The sequence below is a fragment of the Alligator sinensis genome, unplaced genomic scaffold (genome assembly GCF_000455745.1).
Source record: "Alligator sinensis unplaced genomic scaffold, ASM45574v1 scaffold601_1, whole genome shotgun sequence".
Classification (NCBI taxonomy): domain Eukaryota; kingdom Metazoa; phylum Chordata; order Crocodylia; family Alligatoridae; genus Alligator; species Alligator sinensis.
Window position 1 is genome coordinate 437,249 of NW_005841905.1, and position 14,143 is coordinate 451,391.

Consider the following 14,143-nt stretch of genomic DNA (forward strand, 5'->3'; position numbering starts at 1 on the left):
AACGTACATATGTACATTTAAAGTACAATACCCTGATTGAGTGCTGAGTCTTCAGAGGGCCTGGACTGAGACACATGTATACCAGGGTAATTCATAACAATTTTGGATACCAGTATAAACTATACCAGGATCTTGAGTGGACAGAAATGCAGCTATCCTGGAGTAGATACAGTAGATGCAGTAGATACTATTACAATGCTTCAAAATTTGGTGATAGAAGAGTGGATTTGCCATGAACAAATTGGTACCTCAGGGCAAGTTGTGAAGAAATGATGGTTATACCAGTTTAATTTATACCACTGCACTTTTACCCTGACTTAGCCCAAGATAATTTCACATTGTAGGACTGTAGTAGTGTAGGACTGTATGTTGGCCATTTATTCCTGTTTGACACTAGTGGAAAGATATTATATATCCAGGTTCAGCACTGTGTATCTGGTACAAAAGTCAGCACTTAAAGTGTGAATACTAGCAAGTTTAATGATAATTTTAGGTGTTCGGTGACTTGCATTATATCGTGTGCTTTACAAAATGGCAAATTCTATTGCTTCTCCTCCGTGCAACAAATGCTGCACCAGGGTTTAGAGAGCCCAAGTTGTTTGTTTTAAAACAATGAGTCTGATATTTCGGTAGCATGCTAAAATATTCATCACAACAGGGTTTTGAGACATTTGGCACAACTGTGCAAATAAGTCCCAGCTGGTTTTCTAGGAGTCTGGAAAATAATATAGGCTCCCTGAATTTACATTCTGGCAATGACACTCTGCTAAGTTTCTGTTTTGGACTAACTGTATGATTATGAGGTTATTTCCTTTTCCTGTTTGTTTTTTCCTCCCATGTTTGTGAACTTAGATAACTATTTTAGCAAATGTGACCAAATATGTATGTTGAACAGCAAGCATTGAGCCCAGCTGGAAATGAAATTCAAATTTCAGACCAAATAGTGAGTCAGCCAAGTGATCAGGACTGCTTAGGCTGAGAGGAGATCCTTCCCAGGAGCAGGAGACAGTAGCAATGACATCCCTGTGATTCTTGTCCGGAGATGAGAACAATTCCTTTCTGTGCACAGCTACTTTTCTGGGGAAATGCCTACTTTTCTGAGTGTTCAAGCCAGAACATTCAGGCCTCTCACAGGCACTCAGCTGCACTCCAAAATGAACATTTAGGTATCTGAAAAACTAGTTGTGTGTGCAACTGCCACAATAATGCTATTGTTAGTCACTTCTCCCAGTCACTGAAGATGTGCAGAACACTGCCAAGCTTTTGCCCAGGTGAGTTATGAACCTAAGTCCCATTTTAAGAAGGCACTTGGACATTTAAGAGTGTAAGGATATAGTTTCAAAAAACATTAAGTTCCATTTTAAAAGCACCTCAAGTCACTTTTGAAAATGGAATTGATTCCTGAGTCATGTAGGAGTTTTTGAAAAATGTTTGTATTACAATTTAAAGATCGCTTTGGACTCCTTTGGCCCCTATCATGGGGAGTTTGCAAAGCATATTAGACATGAAGTAGCAAAGAGAAAAATGTCAATAGACTGGAAGCAGGATGGGAGAAAGATCGGCAAGATTATGTGGATGCTCAGCAGGGAGTGCCAGGAAAATTCCCCTGGGATTTCATGCAAATGTACCAGCAGGTTTGGGTTTTAAGGAAGGCCTGCACTTCTTAAACTGAAAGTGTTTTAGTGCTGAGTCAGATAACTGGGTGAAAATTAATGGGTTGTGAGGTGCGGGTTAGACTGGAGGATCTAATGGTCCCTTCTGTCCTGAAACTGTATGAATTAATTGTATTTAAGTACAAACACTTAGAGATGGTAGACCACCTCAGAGTTTGTCTTTGGAAGAGGCTGGAAAGGATGTAACCATTCAAATCTCCTTAGTGGGAAAACAGAATATAATTGATCAGCGCATAGATCACAAATATATTACCAATGTTTCAGAACATTTCTATGAATCATTAATATTTGTACCAATATAATATGGTGAGAATTCGGCATTAGGCTCCCAAATAAAAGTGACCTAATTTTTATCGGTGCTGTCCACATGTAGCTCCCACTGACTTTGGTAGCATTTGTTGGTGCCTATCACTTCTGAAGATCAGACCTCTTATGTTTAGATACCAAAATGTAGGCATGGCGGCATGACTTTAGGGACTCACCCTGGCAAATATTGTCCTTTATCTATATCTCTAATGAGATGCATAGATAATCTGAAATAGTAATTGTTCCAATTTTTCATGTGCCTTAGCTGTAAAAATCTTTGACCTAAGGCCAATGAGGCAGTTTTTTTTCCAGGAAGCAAGTGGAATGGTCATAGGTAAAAAGTTGTTCTGCCTGGAAAGCAAGGGGAAGGGAACACAGGCAATTTTCAAATGCTAGTTTTGAATGAATTTTAAGGGGGTTTTAATGTATATTTTTGTAAATGTCACCTCACTCTAAATAAACTTGTAAATACGTAGAAGCCAGCGGTAAAATCACGGCAGCAATGAAGTCAGTGAGAGTTTTGCAGTTGACTTCAGTGCAGCCAGAAACTGGCCCCTTACAAGATAACCCACAACACCTCTCACATAAGCTAAACACAGATCTTCTCTTCATTTCCTTCCCCCAAGGTGCATTCTTTATACCAGCTCTCCTGTTTCCATAAGTGCCTTGGCTCAGTCTTGGTCCTAGGCTGAAGAACGTTTCTTAGTTTTTTCTTTTTAGTCTCTTAAATGCTCATTGTCACAGTATAACAGCTCTGCTAGTGATTCATGCATAGCACAACTCACATTTTTCAGTGTAGTTTCAATGGTCCGGAAACTAAAAACATGGGTGGCTTTGTAAACTTTTGCACTCGCCTTTCTGTGTTGTTTTGCATTTAAAAGCGTTGAAGTATAGAAATGCATCTCCACGTTGCTGTCACCATGTAGTTCCTAGAGACCACGGAGCACAGCAGGGACAGAACTAAGTCTCATTATTCAACAGCATGGGCTCTATCAATAGGGGTAGAGGAAAATCTCCTTTAGCAGAGAGTAGCACCGGGCCTATGGCACTTAGTTGAGCAGTTCTTCTTTTATCCAGTAGAGGGGAGTGATACACAGAGACACACACACATGTGTGCTAACCAATTCATGACAGCACTTATCTTATGTAATAATATTATCGGTGGCAGGCCCTCTGGCCTCAGAGATGGACATCAACATATTGTCTCAACCTCACAAATCAATGCGGGGGGAAAGAGCCTCAGGGGTGAATGAGGCAGGCATCTTAACACCATAGCCTCAGGGATAAAAGTGGTAGAGGTGGGGGTGAGCTTGCTCCCATAGTCCCAGGGATAAGGGGCAGGTGAGTGGGCTTTTTTGAAAGGCTCGACACTTCTCACTAATACAAAAGCACAATAGAGACATTGGAGCAAATCATACAAATGCTAAGCCCAGAAAAAAAGTGAACTTCAAAGTGTCAAAAAGCTGCAGTTGGCTATCACATTCCTGTAGTTGTTGCTGAAACATTCAAACCATGTTTGAATTCAAATCCTTAGTGAAGCCATTTCCCTGTGACATTGTGAATTAAGGAGACTGCCACCAAAAAATGGACATGGCACCAAAACCCACACGAGCAACTCCATTTGTTGCGAGGCCAGAACTGAGGTGTGCCAGGCAGACAAATGAGAGGGCATCAACGCAGCTATAGAAGGAAGGCTGAGTCCTTGAGATTATTGGTCTGTGTGAAACTATAAGACCCCAGTCTGTATAATAAGCAAAAGCAGCGTAATTGTAATAAAGCTATATGCAGCAATAAATAAGTGCACATCTGACTTGACCTCAACCCGGCCTGAGAGCTGTCCACTTTTCCACCAGTTTGCATGCAGAACTGTTATGGCAGTGACAAGATTGCAGCTGTATTTTGCTAGGTGTTGTATATGAAAACTATAAGAGCCAGTCTTTGCCTCAAAGAGCTTGCCAACCTAACTAGATAAGGTGGGAGGAAGAAGGGAGACATAAAGCGATTTACCTCAGGTCACATGTCAAGTTCAATGGTCAAGATGAGAATATAACCTCTTGAATTGGGTGATCTTTCCTCTCACCAAATGTGTGACTTCTTCCATCCAGTTTCCCCCCAGGAAACACAATTTACTCTTCTGTCCATTCCTTAAAATATTGTGGGTGGGGTTATGCTCGTTCTGGGGTTTTTTAAATGTGTTTATTTGTTTTTATCCTCCTTCCAGTTCGATTTTTGTTCTTATCTCGGTAAGGTGAAAAGGCTGTGCACGTTAGTGTTGACTCAGGGTGGGTGTGTTTTCAAGATCCATGGTGAGGCTTCCTGAAGACTATTTTATCTCAGGAATGTGTCCCATTAGCATTGCTCTTCGTGTGCTACCCATGCTGAGTCTCTATAACACAACTGCTGAGTTTGTAATGAAAATTGTGACTGTATTAACAGGAAGTCTTTCCATGAGCAGATACATCCAAATAGAGCACTCATATCATCAGAGAACCACTGATGGATGGCAGTAATCATTTGTATGGTGCACATCCTTCCAGCATGTCTCAGAATAGGTTCAGTGGTCTGTTAAAGCGGTCTGTTCAAGGTCTAGTTTCATTGCAGAGAAACATTGCTAGAATTGATAGTACAATAGCCATAGGTACAGCAATATGGGGTAAATCTACAATTGACTTCTCTGGAGCGATGCCTCTTTACACCAGCAGATCATTTGGTCCACATGACGAGAGGCTGAAAAAAATAGGATGGTTTAGTCTGAAGAAGAGACAACTGAGGGGAGCTTCAGAATCATAGAAAAGTAGGGCTGAAAGGGACCTCTAGAGGTCATCTAGTCCAACTCCATGCCTGAGGTAGGATCATCCCTATCCATACCATCCCATATAAATCCACTGTCTGACCTATTAGCAGCCACAAGACATACCACCTTAATCTGCTACAGGTAAAGTATGGGGACCATTGTGGCCAACGTCCCGCTGCTGCAGAGGTAGCTCAAATACATTCGAGAGATCCAAGAAAGATGGCCACACCATTCCTCTTTTCCACACCTCCCTCCCCCATTACAGAAGAAGACCCCTCACAACCCATACCAATCCAATCACAGAGTAAAATTTCTTTGGTAAGTCTTCAAATACCTGAAAAGCGATTACAGAGGAGATGGAGATAGACTTTTCTCCATGACAGTAGGAGATAGGATTTATTTAGGAGCAATGGCCTCAGGATTCAGCAGGGGAAATTGAGGTTGGAGATTCGGAGGAACTTTCTGACTATGAAGGTGGTCAAACAGTGGCGCAGGTTACCTGCAGAAGTGGTGGGCATTTTCAACCCCAGGTTAGATAGACACGTGGCTGGGATGATCCTGCCCTAAGTAGGCAACTGAACTATGCCCCTTCCAGCCACAGTTTCCTCTGATCTTACATTATTTTGCTATTGGGTTTTTTCCTCTTCTCTTCAAGGACTCTGAAATGAAGCTGATAGATTTTCATATTTAAAGTTCTAGGAGATGTTCAAAACAGATTAAACTTAATGTTGTGACATTTTAGCAAGCAAACAATGGCCACGCTTCTTTTAGAAAAGTACTGAACACTGAGCAAGGAAAAATAAAAATGAAGCCAGGCACTTTAGTACCCCCAAAGTAGACCTTTTCAATCTAACACTAATAGAAAGTTAAATAATTAACAGCTAATTAGCAAAGGGAACTAAAGAAAGAGCAGCGTGTCAGCAGTTCTGAAAAGAAACTAAATTTCCTGTGGAAGGCTCCCACACGCCCAAGGGCTGCTATACGCACTGTTTCATTTCCTTCGGCAACATGCAGGATCTGTCTGAATGAAAGTTGTATAATAACAATAAAATAATTCCCTGTCTGCTCAGGCTGTTGTTTTTTTCATCTGCATTAGTTTGGCATGGTATTTTGAGATGTGGTCATAGTGAAGCCTGGGTGTCAGCCACCTCTGATGACTCGTTAGCTGCTGAAGACCCAGGAAGGCTGACCAAGAGCATTCCTCTATTGAGCACTTCAGAGAGGGAAGCACTTATAAGCACAGCCCAGGATAGGTGGAGTGGAAGAACCTTGTCTCTACTCTGATGAATGCATGATAGATTCTTCTTCAATATACTTCATATCTGGCTTCAAGAGATTAAGTTTTTGCTTTAGTAACAGGCCTTGTTGCCATTCAAGAGATGGAACAAAAAAGCTACAACTAGCCTCAAAAGGCAGAGCTAATGATTTTTGTCGCCATTAGGTGCTATATGTATCAAAGTCTATTGCAACCCCTTGTAGTCTGCTCTGTAACCATCTCCTGGAGTGGAAGGCCCCCAGATGCCTGTGGATTCCTGTAGTATAAAAGAAAAGAAAGCGGCCTCCAGAAAAGACTGGGTTGCCACGTGCACTGTTTGATTTCCTTGCACAGAACCCGGTCTCTGTCTGACTGAAAGTCATAATAATCACAGGAAAATCAATCATCTGGTTCACCTGGGAGCTTTGTGTCAAAGACATTTTTGAAAGACATTCTTTTTTCCTCCCGCTTGTAAATAATTTTGCAAATTAATCATCTGTACGGAGGTTGGAAAGGAGACCGAATTAGATTCTGAAAGACAGGCTGGTGATGTTTCTTTAAGGACATATATGCAAAACGATATGCAGCCCAAAGCAGCTCTTCCAGCTGAATAAACAAGATTGGCCAAACAAATATCACCAAATTGCAAATCTGTTTAAGGTCTATATTCCAGTTTTCCCCTGGCAGCCTTCTCTCCATGAATGTATGAGCTATTTTTGCTTTTGCAAATGGGTATTGACTTTGAAGCCACAAGTGCTGCTTCGTTGCCAGTTTCGTTTTGCTCCCAGAAGAGGCCAGCAAAAAGATGGCTGTTTTTTTCTCAGCGAATTAAAAAAAAATGCAAAAGTTATAAGAATTTGTGTCCGTTTTTCTGTTTCTAGAAGGCTTAATGCTCTTAAACTGTTTTTAGAAAGTACATTTTACTTCCCTTCAGATTAAATTAACATTTTTTTTTACAAGTTAATAAACCCCCCCAAACATAAATGATAATTATGTATAATTGACATTTGCAGAATGAAGAGCCAATCTTTTCGAAGGATGGTCGGAAGTTTTTCTTTGTCCGAGCCATTCCTCAGGGTGGACGAGGAAAGTTTTACCATATTGCTATGTCCTCATCACAGGTAAATCACCCAATGTTTATGTTGTTGTTAATTAGAATTGATTAGACTGTGTTATGACTATCATTTCTATGTTAAGACCAGAGACACAGCAGTACATGCAGGGAGGACCTGGATCCCTCTCAGAATAAGTATTTGCTCCTTAATTCAAGTAAATGCTAGTGGTAGTGGATAGCTAGTCACCAGCAGATGATGCAGCCCACTTAGAATATAAACATTTACAAATGTCCAGGCAGACAAGGTTCCTTGGGTGAATTTGATATCTTTTATTAGACCAACCCAAATAGTTGGAGAAAAGTTAATTAACAAGCTTTCGGGTTCAAAAACCCTTCGTTGGTCTAATAAAAGATATCAAATTCACCCAAGGAACCTTGTCTATGTCCTTAGACCAACACGGCTACAACCTAAACCCCTACAAATGTCCAGCACATTTCAAATAATCTCCCTGTTTTGTATATATTTTTTAATAAAGCACCTCCTTCATCAGTCAGTGAATCACATGAGAGGTTATTATCTGCAGGGCAGATGCCCTCTAGGCAGAACAGGTCATAGGAAAGAATTGTAATCTGTACTCTCTCCAAGTCACCCCATTACCTTCAGTGGAGTTTTGGAAAGGATCACTCTTTTTTTTTTTTTAACTATTCTTATGTCTCTATAGAAATATTTTGTATCCGTTCACAAAATCATGATTATCTTAAATCATGGAATCACGTCAGCTTCATATTTTGAGAGAAAAAAAATAGACTTTGATAGAATTGTTTGATGGTCTTCCTTGCAGAAAGAAGAAATCTCATGCTTTCTGTTTTTTGGCAGCCCAACAGCAGCAGTGATAACTTACAGTCTATTACATCTGGTGATTGGGACGTAACAAAGATTTTGGCGTACGATGAAAAGAGGCATAAAATGTAAGTAAAGTGGTGGGGGTAAATGACTCAGTGAAGAGGCTCCCAACTTTTAGTTTCTGCTTCTACAGCTGGTTGCTCTACAGTTGCCATTTTGAAAATATCTGAAGCCTTTTTATGTGTAAAGATAAAAGCACAGGCAAAAGAAAAATGTGGACTACATCTGATTTTGGCTTAAGTGCTAGTTTAAACTGGAATATATCAGTTCAGTCTTGCCTTATGTTTTTCTTTTTTCCCACTCATGCTGTTTTTAATAACTAATCTCATTTTGGTATCAGTCAGAGAAGGAGGTCAGAGAGTGTATTTCATCACCAACAACTTTTAATGAAAATCTTTGAAGATAGAGCTCTGTGTCATTTAACAGGTCCTGTTACATATAGTCCTCATAGTGTCAAAAAGAAACATTTTTGGCTGTCAAAATATTATTGGATTATGTAAATGTTTCTAGTCAACCAACTGACATAAGATTTTTCAAGTCTCCATTGTTTCCATCTTGTTCCTTTATAATCATGAAATAAGATGCGTCAGTTCTTGGTTTTGTCCTAAAATATCAGCAAAATAAAGTAAAAGAGTAGTCTAAAAATATTTCTTCTGATTCATATACTTTGTATTTGCCTCCCATGCCCCCACCCTGGAAGTTTCAGTGAGATACAAGATCCCAAATTCTAGACATGGCACATTTAAAATTGGTGTTATCCAAATTCACCATTAAATAGCTGGGTCAAAAGGTGTTAGACCATCCCAACTATTGAATTGTTAATTGTTATAGCTTAGTGCCCAGTGCTGTAAGGCCCTGAACACCTTTCATTCCTATGGACTTCACTGGGAATGGAGAGTATGCAGCACTTGGCTGATTTGTGCCCCAATTTATGGGATTAGTTGCACTGGAATTTTAGTAAGTAGGTGCAGGAACCATCCTGATGCACAGGAAGACTAGCAAGTAAGGCAGAAGACCAGCTTGCCTTGTCAGGGAGCTCTTTAGGGAGCTAAAACACAAAGAAACACTTACAAGAAGTAGAAACTTGGAGAAAAGACTTGAGAGGAGTATAAGAGTATTGCTTGGGCATGCAGAGATGAAATCAGGAAAGCCAAAGCACAATTGGAGTTGCAGCTAGCAAGGAACACAAAGGGAAGCAAGAAGGGTTTCTACAAGTAAGTTAGCAACAAGGCTGAAGTGCTCAATACCTTTTTTACCTCAGTCTTCACAGGCACGGTCAGCTCCCAGACTAGTGCACCTGGCAGCACAGTTTGGGGAGGAGGTGAGTAGCTGACAGTGGCAAATGACAGGTTACGGACTGTTTAGAAAAGCTGGACATGTACAAGTTCATGGGGCCAGATGTGATGCACCTGAGGGTGCTGAGGGAGTTGGCCGGTTGCAGAGCTGCTGGCCATTATCTTTGATAACCCATGGTGATCAGGAGAGGCCCCAGATGATTGGAAAAGGGCAAATATAGTCTCCATTTTTTAAAAAAGGCAGGAGGAGGATCCAGGGAACTACTGACCAGTTTGCCTCACCTCAGTACCTGGAAAAATCATGGAACTGGTCCTCAATTTATAAGCACTTGGAGGAGAAGGTGATGATGTATGGGCTGTAAATTGGATAGAAAGCTGGCTGGATCATTGGGCTTTAAGGGTAGTAATCAATGCTTCAGTGTCTAGTTGGCAGTTGGTATCAAGGGGAGTATCCCAGGGGTTGGTGCTGGGGCTGGGCTGTAAATTGGATAGAAAGCTGGCTGGATCATTGGGCTTTAAGGGTAGTAATCAATGCTTCAGTGTCTAGTTGGCAGTTGGTATCAAGGGGAGTATCCCAGGGGTTGGTGCTGGGGCTGGTTTTGTTCAATATCTTCATAAGCAACCTGAAAGATGGGACAGAGTGCACCCTCACTCATCAAGTTTTCAGATGACATCAAGCTGGGGGGTAGGTCTAGGATTCAGGAAGACCTAGACAAATGGAAGATTGGACCAAAAGAAATGTCATGAGGTTCAATAAGAAGAAGTGCCAAGTCCTGCACTTAAGATGGAACAATCCCATGCACCAGTACAGCCTGGGGACTTGATAAACAGCGGCTTTGCAGAAAAGGACCAGGGGGTTACAGTGGATAATAAGCTGAATATGAGCCAACAATGTGCCCTTGTTGCCACGAAGGCACAGGTACATTAGTTGGAGCATTGCCTACAGACTGAGGGAAGTTAGTCTTTCCCTCTATTCAGCACTGATAAGGCTACATCTTCACTACTGTGTCCAGTCCAGTTTGGGCCCCCCAACTACTGAAAGGATGTAGACATATTGGAGGGGATCGAGCAGAGGTCAACAAAATGGTTAGGGACTGGGACACATGGCTTATGAGGATAGGCTGAGGGAACTGGACTTATTTAGTCTGCAGAACTGAAGACTGAAGTGGGGATTTAATAACAGCCTTCATCTACCTGCAGGGGGGTTTGAAAGAGGATGGAGCTGGACTGTTCTCCATGGTGGCAGATGACAGAACAAGGAGCAAAGGGCTCAAGTTGCAGCAAGGGAAGTTAGGTTAGATACTAAGAAACACTTTCTCACTAGGAAGGTAGTAAAGTGCTGGAACAGGTAACCCAGAGAGGTGATGGAAGCTCCATCCTTGTAGGTTTTTAAGACCCAGCTAGACAAAGCCTTGGCTGATAGGATATAGTTGGGGCTGGTCGTGCTTTGAGGGGGTTGCACTAGATGTGATGTCCTGAGGTCCCTTCCAGCCATCATTTTCTATGATTCCATGATCTTGACTTTGCATTTTCAAATAAAGTTGGCCACCCCTTACAGAGTTAGCTATCTCCAGGACATAAGACACTCCTTAATTGTAACCTCAGGAAGCTGGTGCCTTTATTCTTCTCAAACAGAAGTGGAGCTGACTGCAGCATCAATGGAAAGCTTGGACAGTGAGAATCCTTCCAAATTTAAGCTTTCTCTTCCCTCCCTCCTTCAAGCAGAGACTTTGAAAGATATTGCAGGTGACTGAAGTTGAGAGTTGGCCAAAACCGTCAGAAGTTATTGGAAGAGTGGGTTTTTTAATCTCACAACAAAAAGTATTTAAAAGTATTTTAAATACCAAGTGTAGCGTTCTTTGCATCAGCCATCTTCTTTTGGTGTGCAGCTGTCACGCGTACTTCAGCACTGAAACATTTTCAATGGACTTAGTTGCAATACAGCTTACCGAACATGGATATCCTCTACTGTGGAGAGGTCACTCCCACTTATTTTTGTAAAGGGATGAAATGATAAAGCCACAGATTTTTGCAGGATCATGTACAGGATCATGGAAATATTTTCAGGGTGTCTGTGTGGATGGAGATGTAAATAATGTATGTGTAATTCCCCACCCCAGAATCTAATTGTCTCTATTGTACTTTACATTTTTAGTTACTTCCTCAGCACAGAAGATTTACCCAGGAGGCGGCATTTATACAGGTATGTTTTTTGTCCTTTTATATGCAAAATATGAAATTGGTCCCATTCTAGAGGACGTGTAACACTTAAATGGAAACCGTTTCAAATGCAATTTAGTTTCCCCTGCACAGAAATAAGCCTGCATACATTTGCATTTTGTGTAATCATATTAGCATGTTATGGAAACCTAACAAAATCACAGAAATGTTGGGGCTTAAAAACAAGCAGAATCAGCTGGACATTATTTGCAAATGCTTTTTCTCCAATTTCACACAGCTTCAATATGTTCTCAACAGCGGTACAACGAACAAGTGAGGGCTAGTTGACATGCAAGTTATCTGCATGACAACTGATAAATAAATTGCTGTGGGCTTAGGAGCAATGAGTCTGTTCTTAGATGTACTTGTTTCAGCCCCCGAGCTCCAGAATCCAGCCTCTTTTTTGCCTCAGACCCCAAGCACTCTAAAATGTTCATTTGCTAATCCTCACACCTTGAGAGGGACGTGGGAGGGAGGGTAAGGGAAAGTAGCACTATTCTCATTCTACAGATGTAGAAATAGAGGCATATACAGGATACGTCTCTGGTGTATCCTTCACCTCTGGCCCTCACACTGCTTCCTTTGGCTGTTTTCCCGTATCCACTGTGAAGAGCAGGGGCAGTGCTGAGCTCCTTTTGGCTGCCAGCTTGTTTACCTCCTGTAACATGATGCAAAGTTTTCCTCCCAAGTGGGAATGCAAAGCAACAAACTGAATTACTTGTGATTTAATTATGTCTTTCCTTCCTCTGCCTCTGTCCGCTGAGCTCAGCGGTGCTTTGAGAGGCTTGGCGTTCAACATCCATTTTTTAAATTAAAAAATCACATCAAATCTGCTCAGGCCATTCATTTGTATTATAGTGAATAAAGCTAATTTTCTGCGAGAAATCTCCACTGTAAGCATTGGCCTGATGCAGACTATTTCCACCATCCAGACCTAACTAGTCTCTGCAAGTAGCTACTGTACACTAACTTGCTGGGACTCAAATAAATTTTCTTGGCTCCCCTGAAGTCGCAAGGGCTCTGACAGTTTATAGCATGCAAGTCTCTGGCCCCCAGTTTGTAAACCCTGGTTGAAAGTATCAGCAAGTTAACAAAGCACAGCGAGGTAAAAGAGAGTGCAGATTGAGCACACATCAGCTGATGTCAGGAGCTGTCATGCGTGCCTGCTCTCACTTCATAGTAAGTGAATGGGAAAGTAGGGCAGCTTCCTCCTGTTTTGTTGAGGACTGAACTGTCCTGCTGTAGAGTCAACTTCCTGCAGGGGAAGAGAGGATTAATACAAAAAGTCCCTGCTGCTTTGCAATTTGCTGTTCTTTCTTTGCTTGTCCATCCCCCTAGTAAATGACCCAGGCCTCCCTTCATATGGAGAGAACAAGCTAGTGCCCAGAATGGGAGCAAAGGACTAATGCAGTAGAGCCCAGGGTTTTGGCCCTGCTGGGTAGGTGAGTGGCATGGGGTCAGTCTACAGGCTGGATCCTGCATGGGGCTAGCACATGGAGTCAGTCCTTGGTCCTGAGCCTGTGCTGCCCGTGCCCCATGTGTTTGGATCTGGCTGCACACTGGCACAGTCTGGTGTGCAGGTCCACATTATCCAACCCGCAGGGCTTTCCAAGGGTCCAGACATTTGGCAACAGGGGAGCAGGATTGAATACTGCTCTTGCTCCCCTGTCACCAAATTTCTGGACTCTTTGGATGATGCAACTCCGGCCCAAATTTGCCCCACTGTCTCAGGGTTGAGCACTCCTGGTCTAGTGAATCCTAACCTCAGCTCTGCCACTGCCTGTCTCGGTGGCCTTGAACTAGCCTCAGAGTGGGTGTGGACATGTAACACTTTACACCAGAGTAATTCGACTTCAGTAAGTGACCTATGTACAGTCTTATATACAAGGCTGTCCCACCTGGCCATTACTCTTTCTACTGCTCCTGTTGTGTTTGGGGTCTCCAAGCTCCCTTTCCCTCCTCCAACTTTGGTTTCCTGTCCCTGCCCCCATGGGTGGCACGGTGGGGCTCGCAAAGGCTGAGGGAGCCCACGGTCCAGGCAGAGGGAGGTCGCCCTACTTGTACTGCCCATGTGGCAGTGGAGATCCCGTTGGCGGTCCTGATATAAGTTTTTCCTCCAGGGTAAAGTTACACAGGTGTACTAAGTGTGTGTCCATTCCCACTGTCTTGTTTCCATCCAGTACAAGCCAACTCTCCTCTCATTCTAGTGGGCAGGTACTATTGCTCCAGGCTTGGGAGAGCTGGTCATGAAGCTGCTCCTTTCTGTAAAGTAAATTACTCTGTAGTAATTGTGCAATGTGTCCACATCCAGCATCTCTACTTCAGTTTTGCTACCCATAAAAGGAGACTAATACTTCTTCCCTATGTTTCTGTAAAAAAATGTAAAGCTGAAAAATTGCAACAGGAGTGCTGAGTATTACTATTTCCCATCCTTTAGCCTGCAGTGTCCTACTGTTTAGTGCTCTTGAGGACACAAACAGGTCAGGCTGTCTGCTTTAAAAAAAAAAAGCAGCCTGAACAGCATCTTTTCTGTCTACTCGAATGTTGTGATTACCAATCCACAAGCTCTTATACAAGTGGATAAGGAGACCACGGTCCAGGAGGCAGCCACCAGCGAGTCAGTGCCCCTTTATCTATAATAA

General features: G+C 42.3%; 1 protein-coding gene across 1 annotated transcript in view; it reads left to right on the top strand.

Moving 5' to 3' along the window:
• Positions 1-14,143, top strand: part of DPP6 (dipeptidyl peptidase like 6) — a 298,726-nt gene that overhangs the window by 228,835 nt on the left and 55,748 nt on the right. The window contains exons 13-15 of the mRNA XM_006018553.3: positions 7,042-7,149; positions 7,960-8,051; positions 11,437-11,484. Of these exons, the coding sequence (XP_006018615.1) occupies positions 7,042-7,149; positions 7,960-8,051; positions 11,437-11,484 (248 nt within the window). The remainder of the gene's footprint in view (positions 1-7,041; positions 7,150-7,959; positions 8,052-11,436; positions 11,485-14,143) is intronic.